At 39.7% G+C, this 15,463-nt stretch overlaps 1 protein-coding gene across 4 annotated transcripts in view; it reads left to right on the forward strand.

The window, feature by feature from the left end:
- The window catches only part of ptprfa (protein tyrosine phosphatase receptor type Fa), a 358,686-nt gene that overhangs the window by 242,552 nt on the left and 100,671 nt on the right, over positions 1-15,463 (forward strand). For all 4 annotated transcript variants that reach the window (XM_072273546.1, XM_072273548.1, XM_072273547.1 and 1 more), the window contains 6 exons: positions 3,011-3,128; positions 4,384-4,962; positions 6,837-6,934; positions 9,029-9,282; positions 11,103-11,193; positions 15,126-15,335. In XM_072273546.1, the coding sequence (XP_072129647.1) occupies positions 3,011-3,128; positions 4,384-4,962; positions 6,837-6,934; positions 9,029-9,282; positions 11,103-11,193; positions 15,126-15,335 (1,350 nt within the window). The remainder of the gene's footprint in view (positions 1-3,010; positions 3,129-4,383; positions 4,963-6,836; positions 6,935-9,028; positions 9,283-11,102; positions 11,194-15,125; positions 15,336-15,463) is intronic.

The following is a 15,463-nucleotide window of genomic DNA, read 5'->3' on the forward strand; positions in this document are numbered from 1 at the left end:
CTATTGCTGCCCACAGTAAACAAACATATATGCATGTGGAAATCGAGGTTTCTCATTCATTTCATTACCATAAGCTCATTCATGTATTGATCTTGTCTCTGGACTGCCAGTGGGAAGATAATTATATACCTTGGTGATATGAAATTTCAAAGTAAACACAATAGAATCAATGAAAGATCGCCCCCAAAAGAATGAATAAACAAACAATTTATGAAAGACAGCAAGCTGTGCAAATACAAAAAGATAAAAATAGTAATACTAAATAAATAACTATTAAATATTGAGAACATAAAATGTAGAATCCTTGAAAGTGAGTCCATAGTTTTTGGAAATAGTTCAGTGATGGGGCGAGGTAAAATGAGTGAAGTTATCTCCTCTGGTTTAACAGCCTGATGATTGAGAGGTAATAACTGTTTCTAAGCCTGAGGCTCCCGTACCACCTTCCTAACAGCAGCAACGAAAAGGGAACACGGCCTGGATGGTGAGAGACCTTGATGATAGCTGCTGCTTTCCTGCGACAGTGCTCCACGTAGATGTGCTCAATGGTGGGGAGGGCTTGACTTGTGATGGACTGGACTGTATCCATTACTTTTGTAGGCTTTTCTGTTCAAGAGCATTAGTGTTTTCATACCTGTCCATGATGCAACCAGTCAGTATACTCTCCACCACACATCTATAGAAGTTTGTCAGAGTTTGAGATAACATATGAATCTTCGCAAACTCCAATGGAAGTAGAGGTACTGCTGTGCTTTCTTCATAATGGATGCATGCCAGACCCAGGGCAGATCCTCTGAAATGATAACACCAAGGGATTTGAAGTTGCTGACCCTCTCCACCTCTGATCCTCCAGAAAGGACTGGCTCATGGACCTCCGGCTTTCCTTCTCCTGAAGTCAGCAATCATATTCCTTGGTTTTTCTGACCCTGAGTGGGAGGTAGTTGTTGTGGCATCACACAGCCAGATTTTCAGTCTCCCTTCTATATGCAGACTGTGGTGTTATCAGCAAACTTAAATATGGCATTGGAGCTGTGTTTAGCCTTACAGTTATAAGGATAAAGTAAGTAAGGGAGAACGCTAAGCACACAGCCTTACGGTGCACCTGCGCTGATGGAGTTTGAGGAGGAGATATCATTGCAAACCTGAACTGACTGGGGTCTGTAAGTGAGGAAATCGAAGATCTAGTTGCACAAGGAGGTATTGAGGCCATGTTCTTGAAGCTTATTGATTCCTTTTGAGGGGATGATACTATGAATGCAGAGTTGTAGTCATTGAGAGCATCCTGATGTTTGCACCTTTGCTGTCCAGACATTCCAGGGTTGTGTGAAGAGACAATGAAATAGTATCCACTGTTGAGCTGTAGAGATGGTAGGAAATTTGGAGTGGATCCAAATCGCTTCTCAAGCAGGAATTGATATGTTTCATCACTTCTCAAAGAACTTCGTAGATGTAAATGTGACGTATAGTAATTGAGGCAGGTAACCACATTCTTCTTGGGTACCAATGTAATTGCTGCCTGCTTGAAGTAGGTGGATACCTCAGACGGCCGAAGTGAGAGGTTAAAGGTATAGGTGAACATTCCTGCCAGTTGATCACAGGTCTCTAGTGGCCAGGTACCCTGTCTGGGTGGCATGTTTTCCATGAGGGGTTCACCTCATGAAGATTTTCAGCTGCTCCCTCTTCAGTGATATACTGTGGTTCCCTCCCAAATAGTGACCCTTTGAAGGCTTTGTTATGTTTTTATTTCATGTCTCTTAATATTGTTCCCTTCCCTTTTCCCTATAAAGCTCCATTTATATTTAGTTTAAGGTTGGCAGCAAACTCTCACTTATTGATCGAGGCATTGGAGTGTCAGTTTGAATGTTTATTGATTCACTAAATTGGGAATCTGGGTTCCGGTAGACATCGCATCAACCAGCAGGAAAACAGAAATACATCTTTACATATTTACGTTATTAATTTCCATTCCCAGTTATTAAAGCTCAGGAGATTGTCCTGAAATTGAGGTAACTCTATTTCAAGGCAATGACATAATTCATGGAAAGAGGCTGACTTAATTGTTCACACAAAATTGCTGTTTTTCTTGTCGTAAAGTGCAACATTTGCTTACTAATTTTAGAAAAGGATATGGTACAAATTTTATTAATGCCCAAATGACCAAGGAAATAAAATTATAAATTGTGTTATCTATACACAATCTGCATATGCATATACGATTTAACAGTATGTGTCAGTTGTATTACACACAGAAGAAAAAAAACTCATAATATGCTTCTGTACAGAGAGCCTTTTTCCTGTTTGCTCACAAATGATCAATTTTACCAGATGACCTGAAAGAATCAAAATGTTATTGTCTAAAGTAATTGATGCAGCATTGGGATGAGGTGACAGTGTGTCTATATTGGTATGCATGTTTGGGGTTTACAGTGCACTTGCTGTTGCTTTTTGATTTCTGTAAATTATTTCCTTGGTTGATCCTCTTTGATAATTCTATTGCATTATATCATTCATATGTTTGTATGCTTCTGTGGATTATTGAGTTTGGCACCTCTGAAATAACTGTGGCAGCTAACAGATGTGATCAATTCACCTGGATTGCTTGCACAAATAATACGTTTTTTTAATTACCTGGATACAGATGTTGATACAGTGATTATTTTTTACAAAGTGTAGTATAAAACTTAACAAATTTCCAATTGTTAATTTCTTTAAACAGTCAATAGAATATGTATATGTATTTTGTTTATGTTCATTTAAATTAAGATGTTCTTGTGCTCTGGAGTGATATTTTTACTCTGCCCTCTGATAGCTTTTGCCTTTTGTCCTGTTGCTGGATAAGCCTCCTTGGTACAGCTAGTTGGCTGCCTATACAGCAATCAAATTTATACCTGAGATTCTGTGCCAGCAAGGCCTCTGTCCTTTGGTTCTCGGCAAATCCTGATTGAGCTTTATTGGAATATATGTCATGTTGATTTCTGTGTAACAAATTTATTTCTGGTGCAATTTATAATAGGAAGCTTCCATTGGGGGACTGATGCCTGAAACAACATATTCCATTACAGTAGCAGCATATACCATTCGAGGGGATGGAGCTCGTAGCAAGCCCAAACTGGTTACTACTTCAGGGGCTGGTAGGTAGTATCTCAAGTACTGTAGCCCTTGTCTGCTTGTGTTTTTATACTAAGAGTAGTTCTTTTGACAAGTGGAATTCCTAGGAAGAACTTTTTTTTCATCTTGGTATTGACATGAGTTATTAGCAATTACCTTTAAATAGACTTAATCTTAAACATTGACATCAAATGGAAATATTTAGAGATTAAACAAATGATATATTCTGTGCATGCAGAGTTGTAGATGAAAATTACTAAATCAGAATTTTACAGCATTAATTGTTAAACTGAGTTAGATTCAGTTCAATGAATGTTAAGAATGAACCGTAAGTTAAGTCCTCCCAAAGTTCTATAGCATTGAAAGGAATGAAGATAGTTGGACTCATCTGTAATGGTGATGGAATGGCTATCTAGATCTGAAGGTACTGCACGTTTAACTGAGTAAGATGGTAAAAATATTGTTGACCGGTAAGCTACTGTTTCAATTTTTCAGATTGAAGGTGAGTGTCAGAGATTCTCAAAATGTTGTAATCTACCATAATGTACACCACAAAACATAAATAATTGAGCCTTGCATTGGTGCAATTTTTCACTTGCTCTTTGGGAATTCTTTTTTTAAATAGACTATATTTATGATAGAGGAAGAGAATTGATTGTTAGCAAGAGTTGGATAAAAATAATCAAGATGTGAGATTCCTGCTTTTATGGGCATGTTTAATATTAGACAAGTAACTTACTGGTCTGAATATATAAATTCTGTTTACTCAATACATTGAGACTAAAGTAGAAAGAAGCAGCCGTATATTGAGTTTTGAGTGTGTGCACAGCAGGGAGTTTTTGAAGAGAGGAAGAAAACCCAAGCACTGAAAAAATGTATTCGAATTAGTAACTTATACTTGCATTACTTTTCAATGTTGCAGGAATATTTGGCCCCTGTGAGACTAATGACTTTAGACCATAAGACAAAGGAGCAGAAGTCGGCCATTCGGTCCATCGAGTCTGCTCCGCCATTTTATCATGAGCTGATCCATTCTCCCATTTAGTCCCGCTCCCCCGCCTTCTCACCATAACCTTTGATTCCCTGGTTACTCAGATACCTATCAATCTCTGCCTTAAATACACCCAATGACTTGGCCTCCACTGCCGCCCGTGGCAACAAATTCCATAGATTCACCACCCTCTAGCTAAAAAGGTACCTTTGAAAGGTAATTGTGTGAGCTAAGTAAGAATGTACTCATAAGTTTATTATAATTGTGCTTTTTTTTTAAATCTTTAGTTCCTGGAAAACCTGCAATGGTTATCAGTGTCACCCATATGAACACTGCCCTTATTCAGTGGCAGCCACCACAGGAGATGGTGGGTGAACTGCTGGGTTTCCGACTGCAGTACAGCTGGGCTGACGAAGATGAGCCAAACATAATTGATTTGAGTAAAAATGTTGACCATTACACAGTTATAAACTTGTACAAGGGGGCCACATACACCTTTCGGTTGTGTGCCAAAAACAAAGCTGGATTTGGTGAAGAGATGGTGAAGAAAATAATAACACAGGAAAGTGTACCAACTGGCTTTCCACAGAAGTTACATGTTGTGGGGCTAACAACATCCACCACTGATCTTTCATGGGACCCACCATTTATGCGACAGAGGAATGGGAAGATGATACTCTACACAGTGATGTACCATGATATCAACAGTCTGAAGGACCTCACCAATACTACAAATGAAACTCAAATAACCCTGAGTAACCTGAAACCAGATACCACTTATGATATTCGAGTGAGAGCTCACACTTCCAAAGGACCTGGTCCATATAGTCCCAGTATTCAGTCCCGTACAATGCCAGTTGACCAAGGTAAGGACAATTATTGAGCAATGGCCTTAGCATAAATGAATGATGGTAATAGTCAGTAATAGTTCCAGAATTCCACATTTAGTGCTTCTTTAGAAAAGTAGTCAACATCTGACTGCTGTACTCCTCCCAGTTCACACTGACGGTTGGAACTATACTGCACTGGCAGGCAGAACAAAGCCTTGCAGTGCAGTAGGTATTCAATACCATATATGAAAGACTTGAAAGTCGGGAAAGAAAAAGGCAATGTATTATTTCTGAGCAAAAAACTTCAGACAGTCCACTCCAAAACAAAGACAAAATATGCTGAACACTTCCAGCAACCGGGCAAGATCAGTGAGAAAAGAAACAAAGTTGAAGAATCAGGCAAGGCCCTTTGATCAGAGCTGAAAAAGCAAGGGGGAAAAAAGACATGTTTTCAGTTGTATTGGCCATGGGGGATATGCAGAGGGATTGAAAAGAATAATGAGATTGACTGATAGAATGCAGGCCAAAATTGTCAAAGAAGCAATTAAAAAAAAATAGGAAATAGAGGGGGAAGGAAAAAAAATGAGAGAGAGAGAGAGATATTACCTGAAATTCAGTGTTAAGTCTGGGAATTGCAACTCTCCCAGGTACTGTCTCTCGAGCTTATGTTGATAGACCAAGTAAGAGCTCCAAAGATGTAGTTCAGGCTGGGAGGGAGAGAGAATTAGTGAAGGGAAGAGGGAAGAAGATGAGTCTGGTATTGAAATCTCATTGAAGATTGTTGGAAATTGTGTATTTGTTAAATGTGGAGGTTTGTAAGATGAGGGGAAGAGGGAGTTAATCTTAATCCGACTAAGAGGAGAGGGAATAAGCAAAGAAATTATCTATGCTTGCCCTAAGCAATGTTCAACAATCATTGATAAATGGCAAATGATAGCTGTGTCATAAAAGTCTAAAAGCAAAAGGCAATGACCAATTCCATTAAAAGAGCATATAAATGTCTACTCTTCAGTCAAAAACATTACCATTGCTATGTCTCTCACCGTCAAAATCCTGGATCGGCAACATAAATGCTGTAGCTACATAGGTATATTAATACCTCGTTTTCCTGTGACAAGAGACTCAATTTGACAGCCCAGAGGATCTCTTCAATTTACAAGGAACATGTCAGGAGCTCATGGAACACTTTCCACTTGTCCCTATGCAGTTCCAACACCACCTAGGAAATGTACAAAATAGCCCATCAGATTGGCATCCCACTTTTCATGTTTATTCCCTCCTGCATGAGCACATTATGGCTGCAAGGTATATTTGTTTACAAATTACACTGCAGTTACTCACCAAGGAGACTCTGAAAGTACCTCCCAAGCTCAAGACCTAAACCTCCAAGAAAGTTGGGAGCAGCAGATACACGGAAACATTACCACCAATAGATTCCCTTCCAAGTCTCTTACTATATAACCTTGGAAGCTTTCTATCCAATAGTATTGTGAGGGTATCCACATCAACAGAACTGCCGTGGTTCAAGTAGGTAACTCACCAAAGCCTCCTTAAAGTGAATTCCATAAATTCTAATCTGGTTGGTGATGCTCATATCCTATTAAATAAATATGTTTTTAAAAAGGTGGATGTGTAATTTCTATTCCTTCATTGCTCCCTCACTACTAACAACCATTCAGCCTCACATAAACCAGTGTAGAAGGCTAAATATGACTTTTGAACCAGAATTTGGGTGCATATTCAATTATGAATGTACAGTCATCTTATACAGTATTTGATTTAAAATCCATACAATTTGGTATTGTGCACTGTCAAAGGCAATGGTGAGATATTAGTTTGTTCAGTTACTGTTGATGCAGAGCCATATTGAGGAACATCCAATTTGTGATCTCTATGACCTTTTCTCATAGTGTTTGCCAAGAATTTTCGGGTGAAGGCAGTAATGAAGACATCAGTGTTGCTGAGCTGGGAAGTGCCAGAAACATATAAGCCAGGAGTGTCTTTCAAGGTTAGTGCAGCATAACGGCATATTAATTTACTTCAACCCCATCCACCAACTTCAAAGAAAATACATAACCTACTCTTATCCTAATAACAGAGCAAAATACTTCATTCCTAAGTGTACACAATTCTCTTCAGTAAATTAACAGCACAATAATTATACAATAATGTAGAGCCACAAGTCTTTTGTCTCCACCTTGTCCTTCTTGCTTTTTCAAAGAAAATGTCACAAACAGATTTTCTATATTCTACCTGTTGGTTCAGATGCCTGTCAAATCAATATGTAAAGCCCTGTTTCAGTATTATTCTACTATATTAGTGTAGCCCAGAAGTTCTCAACCTTTTTTATGTCATTGACCAATACCATTAAGCAAGGGGTCCATTGACCTCAGGTTATGAACCCCTGGTGTAGCTTATTGTTTTCTATTTATAAAGAAACAACAATGCTAACTACTTTCTGCCCTTGAACATTCTCCCCTTATGTGAGATAAGGTTTTACAACATTTTACATTCCCGTGTAGGTTTTCATTAGATGTATATGGAGTAACTACATCTTAGCAGGTAATGTTCAGCATCCAATTAAAAGAACATTTAAATCTTGCATTTTCTTGAACTGAACTGGTCTGGAATGTAATTCATTGTTCTAATTTTTGGTAGATTCTTACCAATCTTTATAAACTACAATAAGTTTATTTTCATGTATACCATGCACCTTTCCTCTCCCTTGATTATTACGTGTACTTGAATATTCATGATTTTTTCAAAAACAAATTGGTATCGTTTTTCAGTATGAATTTCAAGCATTTGTTTCACCTTCCTGTTCAGAAAGTGGGCAAAAAACCTAAAAACTTATGAAATCCTGATCCAGCTATTGAGAATAGTATTGATTATATCAATAATTAAGTACTATGTTTAAACATGGTACCACAGCGTTTACTGTGATTTAAGGAATAACTTTGAAGTCAGCTTACTAGGTGATTTGGAAACAGTTGTGATTTTCCCAATTCATTATTCACTCATTTATTTGTTATGCTACTCCTCACCTTTTTCACTGCTGACCCCTCAATGGGACTGGTGTGTGTTCTCCTGACTTGCTCTTCCTCAAACGCTCGATCTATCTCACCTTCTCAGATTTTACCAACATCACTGATGTCATCTGCAATTTTATAGAAAGTGTCTGAGCTGTGCTTAGTCATGAGTCTAAGGAGAATAGAGCAGTGGGCTAAGCACGCATCCTTATGTGTTGATTGTTAGTGAAAGGAGATATTATTACTGATCCGTACTGACGTGGAATTCTCAAGAGGAAGTTATGGATTCAGTTGCACAGAGGGGTACAGAAGCCCATGTGTAGAAGGTTGGTGATCAATATTGAGGGGATAATGGTATTAATGCCAAGCTGTAATCGATTTTAGAAAGCAGCCAGCCACGTGTTTTGTTGTTGTCTATGTGCTCCATAGTAGAGTGGAGAGCCCTTGAGATTGCAACGGCTGTAGACCTGTTGTGGGGGTAAGCCAATTGCAGGAAATCCTGGCCCTTGCAAAGGCAGGAGTTAATTCTAGCCAGAAAGAATCTCTTGAAGAATTTCAATATGGTAGATGTGAAAGCACATACCCTCACATGAGAGCACTTTGCAATGGCTAGTTATCTACCAAATTGCACATCTTAGGAGTGTCCAGAGGAAACCCACAGGTTCACAGAGAAAATGTGCAAACTCTCCATAGATAGAATAGGAGTTCAGGGTCAACACTGGATCATAGGATGTGAGGAAGCAGCTTTACTAGCTATACCACTGTGCCTTGGGATTAAACATACAATTTTTTTAAGTCAAGATACCAACTGAGACATATTAAACCATTTATAGGAATTTCTAACTTTTCTAAGTCCTGATAATAAACTGCTGACCTGATCTATTCACTTAGTTAATCACCATTGATACTGCCTGATCCATTAAGTAACTCCTGTTACGTGTGTTTTGATCTGTAATATTATGTATTTTTCCAGCGTTCTTGGATGTTGATTATTCCTTTGATAGCAAACGGGGAGAAGTTAAATGCAATGTTTTAATATCAGGTTTTAGTTGTTTCTGTTATTCCTCTGTCAGATCCTGTATAATGGCCAAAGTGTAGAAGTGGATGGACAATCCATGCGAAAACTTATTACAAAGCTTCAGCCTGATACTGAATACTCCTTTGTATTAACTAACCGTGGGAATAGTGCTGGTGGACTACAGCAGGTGGTATCCATCCGTACTGCCCCTAACTTGCTGAAAACAAAGCCAATTGTGTTCACCGAGAACATCCAGGATGGCAAGTTACCCATCAACTTGCCCAAGGTTCAGACCACTGCCATTGTCAGGTAAGATATGAATCAACTTTATTTGCATATTTAGGTTCATGATAATGTTGGTTATAATCACTTATTCATATTCATATTAGTCATCACAGCTCCTTTTTGGGGGTTGATAGTTTGAGAGAGAGCTTTGGTCAATGTTGGTCCTGAAGGTTATCATTGCAGTTGCATTTAAATATTAGATTATTATTAGATTATGAAGACATGCAGTCCTCTTTTATTGTCATTTAGTAATGCGTGCATTAAGAAATGATATAATATTTCCTCTGGTGTGATATCACAAAACACAGGACAGACCAAGACTGAAAAAACTAACAAAACCACATAATTATAACATATAGTTACAACAGTGCAACAATACCATAACTTGATGAAGAACAGTCCATGGCACAGTAAAAAATTCAAAGTCTCTCAAATGTCCCACATCTCACTCAGACGGGAGAAGGAAGAAAACTCTCCCTGCCATGCCCGACCACAGTTCGACTCTTGAGTCGTCCGAGAACTTTGAGCCTCCGATCAGCTCTCCGACACCGAGTACCGAGCACCATCTCTATCCGAACGATTCGACCTCAATCTCGGTCACCAGCAGCAGGCAAAGCCGGGAATTTTGGGGCCTTCCCTTGGAAAATTCTCGAAAGCCCAGTAACAGCGGCAGCGAACCTGCGTTTCAGAAATTTCTCCAGATGTTCCTCTGTGCTTTCACGTCTGTCTCCATCAAATCAGAATTGTCCAAGGCCCCTATTTAACGGATACAATATCATTTTCACCGGAGGGCTTTACCACATAACTGGAGTTATGTGGTAAAGCATAACTCTGTTCAGTTTTCTAGAAGATTTATAAGGAAATGTGTTCACCGTACTTAAACTAGGTTAGCCCTTGTTCCATTCACTTCCTTGGTTGAGAACAACCCCAAGGAACAAAGGTCACTTAAATATTTCATGGAATTAAGAAAAACAACTAAAGTCCACAGAAGCATAACTGCAACTCAAAATTAGAAAAACAAAGATTTTTTCCTTTGCAGATTCAGATTTCAGATTCATTTATTTATCACATGTATACAAAAACATACAGTGAAATGCATTGTTTGTGTACAAAACCAACTCAACCTAAGGATGTGCTGGGGCAACCAGCAATAAAAAGTTGTTCAGATTTTCATGTGGCATAGCCTCTGTCATGGTCTGCCTGCAACCTTGAAATATAGTTTGAAAATTAATGAATGGGCCAGTTTAACTGACCAACACCAACCTCTCCTTCTCCAGCACCATTGATCCTTGTGATGAGGTATCACTGTAACTTGCAGAACCAATGTGATTTCTGTATTAAAAATGTGTGTTATTATTGATTATTATTAAGTATTTTAATTATGGATATATCTGTTTCTCCAGATTTGAACTTTGTATACACTTTGGTTTGAAATTGCCCAGAAAATTTTATACATCCAATCTCATTTCTTATCATAAAACATATTACAAGAGGCATTGCATGTCATTGAAACTGGATGTTCAAAGCGATTTTCAGAACAGTGTCATAAACTTTGAGATCATGTAGGCCTTCACTATGCTTACAGGTAAAATGGGCTGCCTACCTCAATTACCTCATCCTACCCCATTACGATGTAGTGTCAACATACAAGTTAGGCCTTCAGTTCTCTGACACATATGTCCTTCCCAAGCCTGAATTCACCAAAGTAAAATATTACCCTATTGATGCTGTCAGCATCATTTCTGTAAAGCGGTGAATTGAAAAATCAGCTTATGCGTTTGCTTTTAAGTTTTTGTTATTTCCCTGTTTTTTTTAAAATTTTAACTATTTAATCACTCTTTCAGGTGGTATTTTATTGTGGTGGTACCGCTAGATAGAACTGCACGTTCAGTTACAGAAAAACTGCAAAATCCTGAGGAGATGGATCTTTATGATGTAAGACTTTGTTTTCAGAACCATGTTATCTGTACTTCACATATCGTGTGACATTCTGTTACTTAATACTTAGTCAATTACACATTCATTTGATTTTTACAGTGAGATCAAAGGTATATGCTTTATAGTTAAAAAAAAATGCTTCATTTTACTCTCAACTTCCCTTTCCCGCAACCATTACCACTTCATACCTTCAAAGTATTATTAACAGAGAAAAATAGGAAAACCTGTCTACATTATGGAGAATATGCACCCATAATGCTATAATTAGCGTGTGGATAAGTTCTTCCATTTGCAGAGTTTCTGATCCTGTCCAAGTTTTATAAAAGTTAAAGGTGTTAAAATATTTCATTTATTTCTTGTATCTTGTGGAATGTTTCTTTGGTGCCTGCAAATCCGTTTATGGTCAATACTGGGTAAGTAGACTTTGATCACAGATTCATGCTTGTCAGATTGAATCATACAGCAATATAATATAGAGACAGGCCCTCTTGCCCACCAACTCCATGCTGATCATCAACTATGTGTTCTGGTTAGTTGTGGAATATTTTAGAATGGTATGTTGTGGGAAGACAAAGCTGTATAAAGAAAATGATCTTTGAGGATCAAATAGAAATCATGAGTTGGCCCCTGTGTACAAAAGCTACAATGTTGGATGGTCAGTGGATATTGCCATTGTGTTTTCTCCCTAGATGACAGGATGGTGATAATATTTCACAATAGTAGACTATAGAAGCACATCCATGAGTGGACTTTCTATCCAACATGCTGCATTTTTCCTCTGTGGGAGCTTGTTTGCTGTGTTGTTCTTCATCAGTAAGAATTATGTGAAGAACACCTAATTCCTCCTGAAATATATTTAATCATTTAGTCTAAATTGCCTTCTGTGGTAGAAAATTTCAGTTTCAGAGTACTTTCTGTGAAGACTCTTTATCTCCTCATCTCAGCCCGAAAGAGCATACCCCTTTGGGGGTTGTGACCCCTGGTTCGACACCTCCTTAGCATTAGAAATGCATCTAGTTCAGCTGGTCCCATCCAATTTTTATAAGCTTTAATGAGGTACCCTTTCATTCCAAACTCCAGTGAAATACAAACCCAATAAACCCCACCTTTCTTCATCACACCACTCCCGAAGTTTGATCACTGGCTGTCCTCCTCCTATATGCATACAAAGAGAGGCTAAAGAGCAAGGTTTCAGCAAGAAGGAGAACAAAGAGATGGTAGCAGCAGGAAGAGGAGCAGCCACGGGACAGCTTCGAGTCGGTGGACTGAGCCATGTTCAAGGACTCATCCGAGGATATGAACAAATACAGCACAATTCTCATGGACTTAATAAAAATAGTTGTCGACGAGTGTGTCCTCACAAAATCAAATGTAGTCTTCCCCAAATAGAAACTCTGGATGAACTATGAGATCCAAGTATGATCTCCAGAAAGCCTTTTTACACGTGGAGTGGCAACTCCAGACAAAACTTGAATCATTGAAGGATCCTCATCAGCTGTGGCAGTGCTTGAATGCTATCACCTCCTACAAAGTGAAACCAAGTGATATAGGTATCAACAAGGCTTCACTCCCAGATGAGCTCAATGCTTTTTATGCTCCCTTTGACTGTCCAAACATGGAGGCATATCAGGAGTTCCACCAGTCTGTGATTTCAGTCTCCGAAGCCAATGTGAGAAAATCCTTCAGGACGATGGACTCACGGAAAGCATCCAGCCCAGATGAGGTATCTGGCCAAGAACTAAAGATCTGTTCTGATCAACTGGCTGGAGTATTCACCAATATCTTTAACTTCAGCTGTCTGACACACCCAACTGCTTGAAGCAAGTTCCAAAGAGGAACATCGTAACCTGTCTTAGTGACTGTCGTCCAGTAGCAATTACATCCACTATGAAGAAGTGCTTGAAGAGGTTGCTGATGAGACGTATCAACTCCTGCCTGAGAAATGACTTGTACCTGCTCCAATTTGCCTTCCGGCACAACAAGTCCACACAGATGCCATTTCATTCTCTTCAGTCAACCCTGGAACATCTGGACAATGAAGGTGCATACATCGGGGGGGGGGGGGGGGGGGGGGGGGGGGGGGGGGGGGGGGGGGGGGGGGGGGGGGGGGGGGGGGGGGGGGGGGGGGGGGGGGGGGGGGGGGGGGGGGGGGGGGGGGGGGGGGGGGGGGGGGGGGGGGGGGGGGGGGGGGGGGGGGGGGAATGCTCTTCATTGTCTGCAGCTTGGCATTCAATACTAATCAAGACTTGGGCTTCAATACCTTCTGGTGTAACTTGATCCTTGATTTCTTTACTTGCAGATCCCAGTCAGTTTTGATTGGCAAAAATGTCTCTCCACAATCTAGTCCTGACGAGGGTCTCAGCCTGAAAAGGTGACTGTACCTCTTCCTATAGATGCTGCCTGACCTGCTGCGTTCACCAGCATTTTTTATGTGTGTTGCTCTCCACAATCTTCATCAGTGCAGGTGCACCACAAGACCGTGTGCTTAGCCCCTTGCTCTACTTACTTTATCCTTATGACTGTGAGACTAAGCACAGCTCCAATGCCATATTTTAAGTTTGCTGACGACACCACTGTCGTTTGTCGAATCAGAGATGGTGATGAATCAGCATATAGGAGGAAGATTGAAAATCTGGCTGAGTGATGCCGTAGCAACAACAACCTCTCACTCAATGTCAGCAAGACCAAGGAGGTGATTATTGATTTTAGGAGGAGGAAACTGGAGATCCATGAGCCAGTCTTCATCAGAGAATCTGAGGTGGAGAGGGTCAGCAGCTTTGTTCCTCAGTGTTATCATTTCAGAGGATCTGTCCTGGATCCAGCATATAATTGCCATTACAAAGAAAACATGGTGGCGTCTCTAATTTCTTAGAAGTTTGCAAACATTCAGCATGTCGCCTAAAACTTTGGCAAACTTCTACAGATGTGTGGAAGAGAGCATGTTGACTGGTTGCGACATGGCCAAAAGGTACAGGAGCCTCAGGACCCACGTCACCAGGTTATCTCTCAGCCATCAGACTCTTGAACCAGAGGGGATAACTTCACTCACCGTCACTTGCCCCACCACTGAACTGTTCCCTCAACCTATGGACTCACTTTCAAGGGCTCTTTATCTCATGTTCTCAATATTTATTGCTTATTTTTTTCTTTCTTTTTGTATTTTTGGTCTGTTGTCTTTTGCGCACTGGTTGTTTGTCTGTCCTGTTGGATGTGGTCTTTCATTGATTCTGTTGTGCTTCTTGTATTTACTGTGAATGCCTGCAAGAAAATGAATCTCAGGGTTGTAAATGATGACATTTATGTACTTATATAATGAATTTACTTTAAACTTTGCTGCCCCAATAAATAGTTTTGTGAACTTTCACTGCACTCCCTTCATTGCTCATTTAAAGAGAATAAACTGCACACACTCACAAGATCTTCAACAGTAGCAGGAAGGCATGTTCAAGTGATAATATTCTATCTCTTCTCTTTTTGCTACCAAAATGTATGATTTCATATTTATTTACATCATGCTGCAGCTGACATTCTATGTACACCAGGGCATCCCTGCATTCTCCTCACAGCTCATTACAGCCAGTTTTGTGATGTTTGCAAGTTTGTAGATAACACATTTAAATTCTTTGTCTAAATCATTACCATATATACAAATAGTTGTGATCCAAGCACTGATCCCTGTGGTGCTCCAGCTGTTATTGTCTGCCACTTTGTAAAAGACCCATTTCTTCCAAAACTAGCCGCACACCAATGTGCAAGAACTGATCTGGAGTCCAAAGAGTATTGGAAAATTAGTTCCACTGTTTCTAGGGCCCTGGGAAGTAGCAGTACACTTGCATAACATAGAATAATGTAATCTGTATAGTCTTGATTGTGACTGACTAAAATAGTGGAAAAAATGAAAAATTTCTAAATTGCATTTGTATTTTTAGTTGTTTGACGGGATAAGCCAGCAACACGGCATTCGACGTCGACGGCAGTCTGAGAGGCTAAAGCCATACATTGCTGCCCAGCTAAAGAAACTACCAGATACATTCACGCTTGGTGATGAGCAAAGTTATGGAGGATTTTACAACAAGCCGCTCTCTCCCAACCATAGTTACCTGTGCTTTGTTTTGGCGGCTCTTGAAGAAAAAGATGCAGTAAGTATATTTATTTATTTGTTTGTTTATAGATACAGCACAGGATAGGCCCTTCTGGCCCTTCGCGCCATGCCATCAGCAACCCGAAATCTAACACTTTCCTAATCACGGGACAAGTTACAATGACC

The sequence above is a fragment of the Mobula birostris genome, chromosome 12, assembly GCF_030028105.1.
Source record: "Mobula birostris isolate sMobBir1 chromosome 12, sMobBir1.hap1, whole genome shotgun sequence".
NCBI lineage: Eukaryota > Metazoa > Chordata > Chondrichthyes > Myliobatiformes > Myliobatidae > Mobula > Mobula birostris.